We start from the raw sequence: 12662 nt of genomic DNA, 5'->3' as shown, positions 1-12662 counted from the left end.
ACTAGGCTACATTTGATACTACAATGCTAATTTATTTTAAGATATTCTGGCGCCTCCTTGATCAAGAAACACCATCTCGGCTTCGGTTTCCTTTTGTTAAAAAACGGATGGAGCGGCGGAAGCGTTTTTTTGGGGCTTTAGTTCCAGTTGTTCGTGGCGCAGTTTAGTCCAGCTGTCAGCTTTTATTTAGAAGAGAGACACAAGACCCTGCTTGTGTCCGCACAGACAACCCTAGATGTCTCACCTGCCTGTCAACGCTCTGCACTGGTACACACACACACACACACACACACACACACACATATAAAGAGCTGAGGATAAATTCCTTCAGTCCCAAACAGCAGCAAACTCACTTGGTTGCATCTTTCCGCTGTAAGCACCAAAGTATGTTTTCTATATACTCATAATTTTGTTTATCTTATTTAATCTCAACATTTCCCGTTCCCATCCAACCGTTTTTGAGTCCATACAGGCTCTTGACAGCTGTGGGAGCCAGACTAATGACTTAATCTGGGTTTCCCTCAGCACTGCATGCTATTCTGAGCTCTTCGGGGCTCAGGAGTTATGCTTCCTCTCCTCCCCTTCTCTCTCTCTCTCTCTCAACCGCGTCCTCTCAACCACCCCTGACCCGACGGGGCTGTCATGCTCATGTTTCACCGCTCACTCATGTTGAGGTGTCACAGAGCGCATTGGTCACATACGCCGCGCGTCTTCTGCTCTCAGGTTAGCCGGATGGGAAAAGCAGGCGAGTAAGCGTGATGTATCGCTTGGCGCTCGAGTGCAAGCACATTCATTTTGCGGGGGGAAATATTTTTCAAGGGGTCATGTGGTCGGTGAAAGGAAGGCCTGTTTGTGTAGGTTTCCTGAAAGGATATAAAATAAGTGGTAGAGGTAAAACTGAAGGCGAGTCAGTAGCTTAGAAATTTCAGCCTACAGCTTCTTCTTCAGTCAAGGTATGAAGCATCTAAAACGTTTCCCACGTCATCACCCTCCAGCTCAGGCTTTATCTTTTGATGGCGTCACAGATAGTCAAGTCTCGGCTTCATTGAGCATATGGAGGAAGCTGTTGACACTCCAAACCTGATGTGACTAGACATATTGGAGAATTGCAGTCATATTTATTACGTATTTTGAATGTTGTTGGCCTTCCAGTAGACCTAAATATCTGGGAATCTGGCTCAGAAAACTACATTTAAATTATTGGGTTAAACCAGTCTTGACGTTAAAAGATAGATGGACTTACATGTGTCCTTAGGTAGAAAAATAAACACATATCTTACCTAAATTCATATATTTTTTTCCACTGCATTCCTTTTAAAGTCCCTGTAAATTTTTAAACACCTAAACAAGGCAGTGACGTCGTTTTTCGTGACATAAGAAAACCCTCAAGAATCAAACTTGCTACGCTACAGAGCACATGTCTAAAAGGAGGTTTAAATGTCTCCAATTTCCGAAAACATTATCTCCTATCACAGTTTGGACCCATATGGTCGTGGTTACATTCAGAAGACAATGAAAGCAGATGGATATCAATGGAAAAACAGGAATTGCAAACAACTCCCGACTTAATGTAGTTGCCTTTTTTGGGTAATAAAAACAAACTGAGTACAATTACCAAAAAACTCAATAATACAAAACACTTTTATTTCATGCCAGGAAGGCCCATTTTATTCTTGAATCTACACTAACAGGGTCATTCTTTAAAAATGCTCCACTTTGGAACAAACCAAATATTCCAAATCTCATACCAGACAGCAGACTCAAACATTGGGTGAATGACGGCATTAAAATAGTTGGAGACTTAAGCACAGAAGGGTCTAGTTTACGGGAACTGTCTCGAAAACCCAACCTGCCTCAACACAACCTGGTTTAAGTACTTGCAAATCAGTTGTTTAGCACCTTACGTACATCAGCAGTATTACAGTATTCTCAATATGAAAGACTTAGCTTTACATTTCTAAATATGATGATGCTGACTGGCACAAACAAACCTGCCGAGCTGTGCATATTTAACATCAATTTAATCGCCCGTATGCCACAAAAGGAAAATTACAAATGCAAAAATTCTTTAGCATATTGATCTGGCAATGCCCAGTGACTTCTGAGTGTTGGAAATATATTACTAAAACTACCTTAGAGATGATAGGAAATAGTATTCTACAGGATCCAAAAGTGTGGATCCCAAGAGACTTGAGACGACTTTTGTATTTTTATTAACTGGAAATCTGACATCCCTCCATCACACTGTTTAGGAAATCCTTTCTTAGATGCATTCATCCTGACCTAATTTTATTTTACTTCCTAATATCCTTTCAAACTGAGGTTTTTTAAAGGGTTAATTTTTCATGGTTTTGTGTAGGAGTGGTGCTATGGCCTTTAAATAATATTGATAATGATAGCCTTGACAATATGACAGAATACTCCTTGCAGGATTTTTGGCTCTCCTCAGACTCAACCACACGATTCCACTTGAGGTAGAGGAATAGGTTTATTGTATTTCCCCTTTTTGTTGTTACAGTGGTCTTTCACTTCTTAGATATTACTGTGGTTTGTTGTACATCTGATCTTTTTTAAACTAACCACTTCCACACCACTGAGGTCGCTCCCCTTCTTTTGAACTACTCCACCATGGGGCCAGCAGCACTTTCACTTTCAGCCAATGGTGGTTGTTGCCATGCTTAACGGGGTGCATATAACTTGTGAATTATATGATATTGCCCCCCCCCCCCCCCCGTCCACCCCCACCCCTTAATTCTGTGGTTGAATACTATGTGCAAAGAACTAAGCCAAATATTGGTTGTTTAGTGGTGAGTTCAGGGTCTCCGCTAGTGTATTGCAAGACCTAAGATGAAAAAATTGTACTTTTAAGATGTTTTTTAAACTGAAATGTGTTAGCGTAGCTTCTTTAAGGGATAGCTCAGTGCACAGGTTGAGCGTAGGTGTGATGGTGAGTATGAAGTTAGCAGTAAAGTGTGTATATACAGTTAAGGTTATTTGGTGGTGAATAAGTGCTAAAACCCCATCATGAGCCGGAGAGAAGGGGGTTAGCCCTAAAGTTTAAGATGGACCAGCTATTCTCATCTTACAAAAAAACACTTTTCTGACCGGTCTCTTATCTTTTTGTGTTGTCAATGTTATTTTAAAGGAGGTTTTCTCTCTTTTTTTGTCATATTGTGTTTGTTTTGATCAGTAATGAATGTCAGAGAGCCCAAACCCTTTTTTACCATCAGTCATCACAGCTATGACACCTTACTTAATTTATTTGGTTATATACTTTCATTGTATTACATGTTACTGTATTAATCATTTTTAAAATAATGATTAGTGTCTGAAAACATGAACCCAAGTCTGATTAAAGCTTCACACCTGAATCCTGCATCTCCTCCTAGAGGCAGAGACCCGCTGCTTCACTGCTCTATTTGACCTGAAACTTTGAAGCATGTTACTCTTTAAGCCACATGTCAGTATTTTACACAGACACCCACACCCACACACCATGTAGCATGATTATTTCATTCTGGCTCATGTCAGGTTTCTTTCCACCGTAGGGTTGTAGTTTGGGATCTGTTCCAGCAACACGGCCCACCTCGACCCTGCATTACCTGTGAAACACAACTCAGCCCCCTTTTGAAGTGTGTCAAGCATATCGTGGCACAAAGCCCACAGACACACTTTTTTTTTTTTTTTTCCTACCTGCTATGCTATGCTAAAATAGCCCACAGAATCACATTTTCACATTGCGGTCTCCTGTGAGTATTTTGTAATTTAAGCCGAGGCATAGGGGTCCGAAACTGTAGCATAACGTGAACCGTCTGTTTTTTCTCACTCTGTTGGAACCATTTCTTTTAGCCTTCGAATGTAGGAGTGTCTCTCGCTTTGTAATCCACTCAGACGCTGCCAATTCATGCCGGTCTTATTCATGCTCTGTAAATCGTATTGATCTGAAACGGGCCCCTATTTAATGTGACTGAATAGTGATTCCAGTGAGAACACATAAAGGTGTGTATACTGAATATTTCCATGGTGATTCAGTTAATTATCAAATAAAACCTTGACCCTATCTGACTTTATTTAACAGTCATCCTTCTGTTTTTCAATTTTTATCTGCTGATGGCGTCAGCGTTGGTTTTTATCTATGTTAAAGCTTATAAAGTACAATGAATGTCTGTATAACAAGTTTAAGGTTGAAATAAAGGGGTGTAAAAGGGTTTTTAGCCACACAGACTGTCAGCCTCATTGATGCAGCCTCATTAAAGCTCTTGAGTGAAGGTTTTTCATTAAGTGTCAGTTCAGTGCCAAGCTGGACACTGCTCGTGGAATATTAAATTCAAATTTATGCGTTGACAAATTTGAAAATGCTGCTTTTGAGAAGTTTTAGAAGGCTACTTTTTCATATGAGTGTTTTTTTTGCATCTGTAATGTCATTAGTGCATTTCCTACATTTTGCTGAGTGAGTTTTGCTGAGTGTACAGTTATACAGGAACAGTTTTCAGCCAGTCTGCATCCTCTGTTGCCCCTCGCTCGGCGCCCCTCATTGTGAATGGAAAAAAAAGCTCTTTCTGCTCAGTTTCTAAAAGAGTGTAGTTGTTTTGGGTTTCTAAGAGATTGAACCCTTTTTGTATTAGATTGAATCTCCGTTGTTTATTTTTGCTAAGGTACCAGATGAAACACACGCATCATTCCTACCATTATTTTCTTTTTGTTGTCAAGCACATCCATTAAGGCACATCCATTAAGATCCTCTGATACACAAGGTCCTTTGTCAGTATACAGGATTGAGGAGTTTTTTTGTCCAAACCTCAGAATGAATGCTCTTTTTATTTCCAGTCAACAGTTTCATTCCTGAAGACTGAAACAATAGCTTATGTATTATCAAAAGTACAGTAATGCATTACAGGAAATATGTTTTTTTTCTTCTTAAGAATTAGATGAGAACAGGAGGTGTTTTTATGCGTGACCCTGTAAAACATTATTTTTTTTGGTATTGATTAAACAAACAAGATATAACATGTTAATCAGTTAGCTTCAGAGGTGCTGTTTGGTGGATCTTTATCTTTTTTATTGTGCAAGTTGTTTGCAGTCTTTAAAGACAGATAAAGCTAACTGCATCCTGCCTGTAGCTTCATGTTTAATAGACATGAAGCAGTTGATATTGATCAAACTCCCTCAAATATTTTACTCTTCTTTCATGTGAAAGTCAGAAAAGCTGTAATAATTTGTTCTTTATACTTCAAAAATGGATTTGTACCAAGTTAAATGTCTGTTATTGATGGAACCTCATTTAGAAAAACTTAAAAAAGAAGGAAAGGCATCAGATTTGAAGCATTTAATCTGTTTTTTGTGCTCTTCATACCTCCCTCCATGAGTTATTATCACAAGTTAAAGAGAGTTCAATCTTCCTCTTTCCCTCTTCTCTCTTCTTCTCTCCCAGAGGAGTGACAGTGTCCCTGCCAGGCCCACTGGGAGAGGACCATGGCCCTGAGCGATGCAAGCGGCGACCCTCTGGCCCTCAGCAATGGAGGGCACCATCCTCTCAGTGCCAGTGGGAACGCCCCTTCAAACACCAGTACACCGGTCAGCAACGGCCAGGACCCTCTCACAGCTGCCTCCAGTGGTGACAGCCTCCAAGCGGACAGAGATGAAGAGGTCATAGTCAAGGATGTGCCGTCTAAAGCGCAACAGAGATCACATGTTGTCCAGAGAGCAAACAAACCGAGCCAAAACGGCGGAGTGCTCAAACAGAACGGCTCCCTGAGGACCCTTCCCCCGTCCTCTGCCTCTGTCGCCTCCCCTTCCTCCCCCGCCGTCACAGACTCCCAAAGGCTGGCCAAACGCCACCTTCCCTCCACCCTTACCACGTCCCCATCTTCCTCTCCTCTCCAGCCCATGCCCCTCTGCTGCCAAAACTGTCACTTCCACTCCACCCTGTGCTGCCCCTGTGGACAGCCGGAGTGCCCACTCTTTCGTAATCCAGGCACAGGGCCCGGGCCCGGTTCCGTAGCCCACCCTGGGACCCCTCCATCCTGCCCTTGCTGCCTCTCTGCCTGCACATACTCTAACCCATACCCCCATGCTCCTCACCCTTCCTCCCCTCTCTGTCTTCATCATCATCACCACCAACGCTGGCAGGAGCACCTCCAGAGTCAAACACATGCACCTGGCATCAGGTATGTGATTTTAATATTGTTCCTTAATAGATCAGATTAGCTTATTCATAATCATTTCTCAGTAACTGTTTGCCAAAGCATTAGCCTAGCGTTCTGGTATTTTATTGATCTTTAATGTTCAACTAATGCCCTGCTGAGTCATAGTTGGCAGTATAAAACCTGAGGCACCATTAGTGTGTTTTGTGTCTTGCAGAGAACGGAAATTAGTTTCAATTTGGGTTCATTAGTATATTATAAAGTATTTGAGTTTTATATTTGTATGCACCAAGCATACCAATCTGTTGCTTGTCTGTATGTTGGTTTATGTGCATTTATTGACCCTAAGTATATCCTCAGGTTAGGCAACAGAGGGGTCTCTCATAGTCCTCTCCAGTCCCCTCCCCTATAAGCCTCCTCCCTGTGCCCCCATGCTTAATAACATGTCACATCCATGTTTAGGGATCACGTTAGGCCTGGAATGCAGTAGGAGGTGGTTACGGCTGTTAGGGTCCGTGATGCATGGGCAATATTTTAGAGCAGCACAAGAGGATTATTTTACCAGCAGTTTTTACCCCAAATAGAGGCTTGTCACACAATGTCACTACCAATGGGGCATAAGGGGTCACACCAGCATGTTGGAAGTATGACAACAAATGAGAGTTTGCAGCTGACAGTCACTCACTAATGTTTGGGTCTGTAAACTAGTAACATGACTTTGACTTAGGTGAAATAAAAAAAGAATGGATGAGTTTCATGCTGTGAAATTACAGTAACACCATTTTTTGGTTAGTTTTGGAGTATAAAGAGGAATTTGATAGTGATCACTGGCTGAATAGGCAAGGTAACATAAACATTTCCAGTAGTGATCCTGTTATGATGCCTGAGTTTCTTCTACTCGTGGATGTATTATAAGAGCTGGATACTGCACCAAAACATACGTACAATAAGAGCTGCACAGCTGGCACGTGCACCAAAAAAAAAAAGGTTTCTAGTTTCCAAGTCTACTTAAGCGTTATACAGCCCACTGAATATGCACAGTTGTGTTTCCCCTGCTGTCCCTGCCCGTAACCTCCCACTCAGCCTATAGACTTTAGACTCTAGGCTTTTCTCAGCTTGGGGAAGGTTGTACACATCTAAAAACCTCCATGGATCACAAATTCATAATAGACATAGTTGACCTTGTCTGCTGTCCTCGGTGTCCTGTCAACAGTTTTTCTGACGTCTCTTTTACAATGATGTTCTTTGCTGCGATACTGCGAGTGGCCACTGGGGAAAAACCGGTTGATAAGCTGAGCAGAGACGCCCTTCCAGCTCTTATAATACATCCACTGCTGCTACTTTAAAGACCATATGTTTTCCTACCAGACCTTCATTTGGCAGCTCTTCACCACTCAAGTCATTCCTGGCAGCTGTGTTGCAAGAAGAGCACACAGATAACTGCTTATTAGCAAAAGACGTTGCCCCCAAACGAGAAAGCAAATTACTATAGCAACCATCGTCTCCATTTGATAGTCTTACAACTAAAGAATGAAGCTACTGCTCTAAACTTTCTTTTTTATTCACACCATAAACAATGTTGGAGCAGTCCTTTTTAGCAGTTGGAAACCACATTTTCTGAAAAGACTGAAATGTCCCCTCAAGCCCAATAATTTTTTAGTCCGCTTTAGCATGTGTGGTGTCTCTACAGTGGAAGGTTTTGCAAATCCTTTCCTCTTAACCCTTCATGGTCTTGACTCGATTCAAATAAAGTTAGATGGATCTTTTATGTCACGCTAAGCCTCTTGTGCTGTATGTGGAGATTTGAAACAGATCCATAACATACAGTAGCTCAGGATATGACCCATAGTTGACTTCCTGGGCCAGAGGATGCTGGTGTTAAAGTGTCACTTCAAACGGAAATATCAGCCGTTTATTTATGCACTGTTTATTTTTTGTAGTGTTCAGTACAATTTTTTTTATGGCTTGTGTTTGGTAGACCCTCCTGGTTGTTGGGACTCAAAGAGCCAAAACAAAGTTTATCCACATGATGAGAGAGAGCTTTTCTTCAAATTAAGTGAAAACATGCATGCAAGCTCACATATATAAATATATATATGTATATATGTACACACACGTGGTGACCATGCCTCCTCCAGTCCAAGCAGAATGTCAGCATTGAACTCATTTGTTGGCCAACTCCTCTTTCTTTTCCTCAAGTGATCCATATTTAGTGAGTTGGTTATTTCCCTTTTACTCCAAAACCACAGACCTTCCACCGCTTTTGAAACTGGAACCATTTTAATGCCTTGCATAAGCCATTTGCATAATCCTATATTTACCATCTCCACAGAAAAGGGGGAAGACGAGGGGTGCAAGGGGGGGGCGGTGAAAACCTTGCAGATGTAATTATTTACTCATGTCAGCTTCTTTTTATGGTAGCAGCTCATCGAGGGGAATCTGATTTGCATGAGACTTTATTTCTTCGTACCTCTCGACATGGAATTTTCCTTTTTCGAATTAAGTTTGATCCCTCCCCCCCACCCCACCTCTCTCATAACTTTCATTTTGAAAGGGGGACGTTGTGGGTGGCGTTGAAAGATGAGGTTTTGCGTAGCCGCAGCGGGTACATGCACCAGGTCTGGTGTGCACACATTAAACTCTGGGTGGGCAAAAAGAGAGGCACAACATGGATTGTGTTGCAAGGCATTTAGATGCATTCACAGGCATCTGTGGTTGTTTTTTCTCCTCTCTGCTCTCCATTACTTTCATTTTTTCTCCCCCCCTCCTCAGTTTTTCTCTCACTCTATTAACACTTTCTTTCTTCAGTCTCTCTCTCTCTCTCTCTCTCTCTCTCTCTCTTTCTCTCTCTCCTCCGTCTCTGGTTCCACATCAGAATGGAGAGCAGATGTGGCGTGGGATGTACGCGTCTCTAATGTTGAACCACTCTCTTATTTACCAAACAGGTCCCTCTTGTTCAGCGATGACAGGTTTGAATTACAGGGGCTGGGTATGCTCCAAGACTGGATCCTCAACCCCCCACCCCCCTCCCTTTCCTGTACAGTTGTGTGTATGTATGTATGTATGTGTGTGTGTGTGTGTGTGTGTGTGTGTCTGATGGTGAGATTAGAAGTAGGAAACAATATACCTGTCTCAGTTGTGTAGTTTTTGCTCTGAACCAAGATATTAACATAAACTTCTTCTAATCTTCCACTTCTGTTGAGTTTAGTTAAATATAACTTTACTACAAACACACACACACACAGACACACACACACATTTGCACATGGACGTTATACTCCTAATACCTCCATAACTTAAGGGTGCAGAGTCAGACAAGATGGTGTCAGATATCAGTCTGATCTGCCTCAGGGCTGTGATCTGCCAGATTAGCCGAAGGATTACAACTATGATCACAGCGCACTTTACGTCACACCAATAAGTCGTAACTTTAGCTCTTTTGGGGAGACCTTTTTTTTTTTTTTTTTTGCATTTCACAACAGGGGGATTTTTATGCCCCTGTTCTCAGCTTCACAAAACATTAATCCATTTACTGAGATTAGCCCATACTTTGTTTCCTAATACTTCTATTTTAAGAATGATCAAAAGCCTCCGGGGTCTTTATCCTCATCATGAAATAAACCAAACTTTGGATAGGGGGCAAGGTGCAACTCAGCAGTTCAATAGAGTTAAAAAAACAAAAAACAACAAAAAAACCCTCCAAAACAGATTCAGCCATCCATCGTTTATCTGTCTCCGCGGGTCTGTTAAATACATTAGGAGCATGTCAGTGCTGTAAGATTATCTCTCACTGCCATTTTATGTGTATTATTTAAGATCGGACGGAAACGGCATGTCCTTGGGATGTCAGCTGTTTGGCCCGGGTCAGCACTGTGTGCGCCAGTAAGGTTTTAAAGGCTTCAGGTGAAAGCCTTTAAGCCACAGCACCGGGGGAAATGACTTGGACCCCATTTCTTTACTACTGCAGCTGATATTTTTTGAGTGAATATCTGTAAGATTTGATTATACATTCTTACACTGGAGCAGGTTTGTTAAAAAGCAAAAGTGGCTGGTTGAATTCTGGTAGTCAACACTGATCGATGAAAATTAAAACTAATTTTTTAGACTGTGCTTGAAGTTTCAGCTTTTTTGGAAGAGCTAAATCCCAGAGGATGCAATCCAGAAGTGTTAATCTGGAGTTAAGTATGCTCACTTAAGACCACAGCTACAGTTTCAAGATTTTACTCAAGTGAACTCTCATGGTTAGCTTGTAGTCCAGAATGACAGCCATGTGTAAAGTGTAAAGGAGAGATTCAGATTATGTTTAGCTTCAGGGCAGAAGAGGTACAGCTAACCTGCTACTACCTGCACCGGTGACCCCCCCCCCCCCTCCTCTCCCCGCAGCAGCCACCAAAAGAGCTCACTGACACTCAACCATCCAGGGGTCAGAGGTCGAGTATTTAACCCCCCCTCCTGGAGCTACGTGTTTCTGCCCTCTTCACCAATACCTCTCGCACGAGTTCCTGTTGTTTATGGCAACCGCGAGCGAGGTTTAGATTCATGCCTTGTCAGATAGCAAGAATTCCTGTCTCGCACTCCTTTCTCAGGGAAAGGTCAGCTTTTATTATCTCGGGCGAGCTTGAATTTTGTAGTATTTGTAGGAGGCAGGTGGTTCAGTTGCTATGATACGTGGGGAAAACCTTATGAAAACATGACAAACGCCGAAGAGCGGAGCAGTTCGTCTTGCGTGATTTAGCAACTTTTTATCAGTTGGATGAGTTTTGGTGGACCATATGTGTCTGCAGTGTTGAGCCCTCCTCACCTTCATGAGAAATACATATTTCTTTGCAGGTTTTCCTATAAAAAAAAAAAAAAAAAAAGATCATATCCCAGATTTTCCTTTATGTCTTCTATTCCGTCTTTTGTCCTTACCCTTTTTTCCTTCCGTCTCCCTCTTGCTCGTTTTGCTCTCCGTCAGACAGCTGCAAGCCTCGACCGGCAAGTGTTTGTCTGAAAGTGATCTGTGTGCTCTGTATTTCAGGGTGTCAGCTTGACAAGGCTTTGCGCATTATCAGAATAACAACTGTTTGCAAGGACTGCGTGGCGGGCGTATTGGCTGCTTTCTCCATCGTCTGCTTCAAATCAGGCCTGCTGGTGCTTTTTGATGATCTATGGTGCCTTTCTTCACGACAGCTTTTCCACAACAGACCTGTGAGGGATGTGGTTCGGCCTCTTATATGAACCAGGTTCACTGGAAAAAAAAACGCGTTTGTCTTATTTTTAGTCTTAAACTCTTATTTCGGAGAACATTTGGCTAGTGATACAGAGACGTTTCCCCATTTTTTAAGTGCAAATTGAATGGTGTTGCAAACATTTAATGCATTTTTTTGAATAAAGTAATAATAACTAATAATTATTTTATCTGTAGAGCACCTTTCATACAAGAAATGCAGCTCAAAGTGCTGCACAACAAAAGAACTAGCATACTAAGTGCTTCACATTAAAAGGGCATAAAGCAATGTTAAAAAAAGAAGAATAGTCGTTAATGTAATATAATATAACATACACATAATTTTAAAATAGTAAAAATACTACATAGTAATAGTGATTTATTGTGTTTTGGTTCAAGCTCTGAATATAGGACTTAATAAATATAAGACTAAACACAGTGACACTGATTTGGTTTAAGCACTGCATGTTCTCTAAAACAACAACATGAGCCACATGAGACTCACTTTGTTTCACCACTACAGAGTCATGCAAGTGTGTGTGTGTGTGTTTGCAGCTGCATGTGTGCACGTGGGAGATCTTTTAGAGACACAGAATGAGCAGCAGCACATGAACTAAAGATGCTTCTTATGACGGATGAATTCTCTAATATGCAGGCATGGTGAAGAAGGAAGGCAATGCACATAAAGAGACTCACACTATTTTAAAGCCCCTCAGGCAGTGAAAATGTGCTGCATCGAACCATGCTTTCACCTCATGCATACCTCTACGCAGGACAAACAGAAGCAGCTTTTTCTTGCCTCGGGGGGAACATTAAATTCATCACCTGCTTTGACACTTTCAAAATACTTTGAGACCAACTTTTTTTCTTGAGTTTATTCTCAAGAGCAAATGACTCAGTTTATACAGTGGAATGAAAGATGAAAATTGGAAGAAAAAAAATTAAACAAGTACGAGCTGAGGGGAAGTTTTTTATTCTGATGACGACATTAAGATCCTATGAAAGTGCAGAGTAAAGATATGTGGGAGTTGGTGGTGTTGTTGGTGTTCTTGTCAAAGAGACACCTCTGCTGGTTGTAAAACAGTGATGATATGTGACCCCGCGGGCCTCTTTACCTTCACAGTTAATTTGAAAGGAGACAAACTAGCAATCTGGGTCTTTTAAAAAGCCTGAAGGCTGCTTCTCTTCTGTTGTTTCCAGCTTTTTATACAACATGAAATATTCAGTTAATAGCCCGAGTTACATGTTGTTAACCCTCGAGTGAAATAAGATGATTGCATCAGAGGTGTGTGTCTGTGTGTGTGTCTGTG

The 12662-nt window shown here is 41.6% G+C and overlaps 1 protein-coding gene across 4 annotated transcripts in view; it reads left to right on the top strand.

The window, feature by feature from the left end:
* disp1 (dispatched homolog 1 (Drosophila)) overlaps positions 1-12662 on the top strand; it is a 93410-nt gene that overhangs the window by 60555 nt on the left and 20193 nt on the right. For all 4 annotated transcript variants that reach the window (XM_053336842.1, XM_053336843.1, XM_053336845.1 and 1 more), the window contains one exon: positions 5432-6167. In XM_053336842.1, coding sequence (XP_053192817.1) covers positions 5473-6167 — 695 coding nt within the window. In that variant the 5' untranslated portion in view covers positions 5432-5472. The remainder of the gene's footprint in view (positions 1-5431; positions 6168-12662) is intronic.

The sequence above is a fragment of the Scomber japonicus genome, chromosome 17, assembly GCF_027409825.1.
Source record: "Scomber japonicus isolate fScoJap1 chromosome 17, fScoJap1.pri, whole genome shotgun sequence".
Lineage (NCBI taxonomy): Eukaryota > Metazoa > Chordata > Actinopteri > Scombriformes > Scombridae > Scomber > Scomber japonicus.
This window is presented reverse-complemented; position numbering and strand designations above follow the sequence as displayed.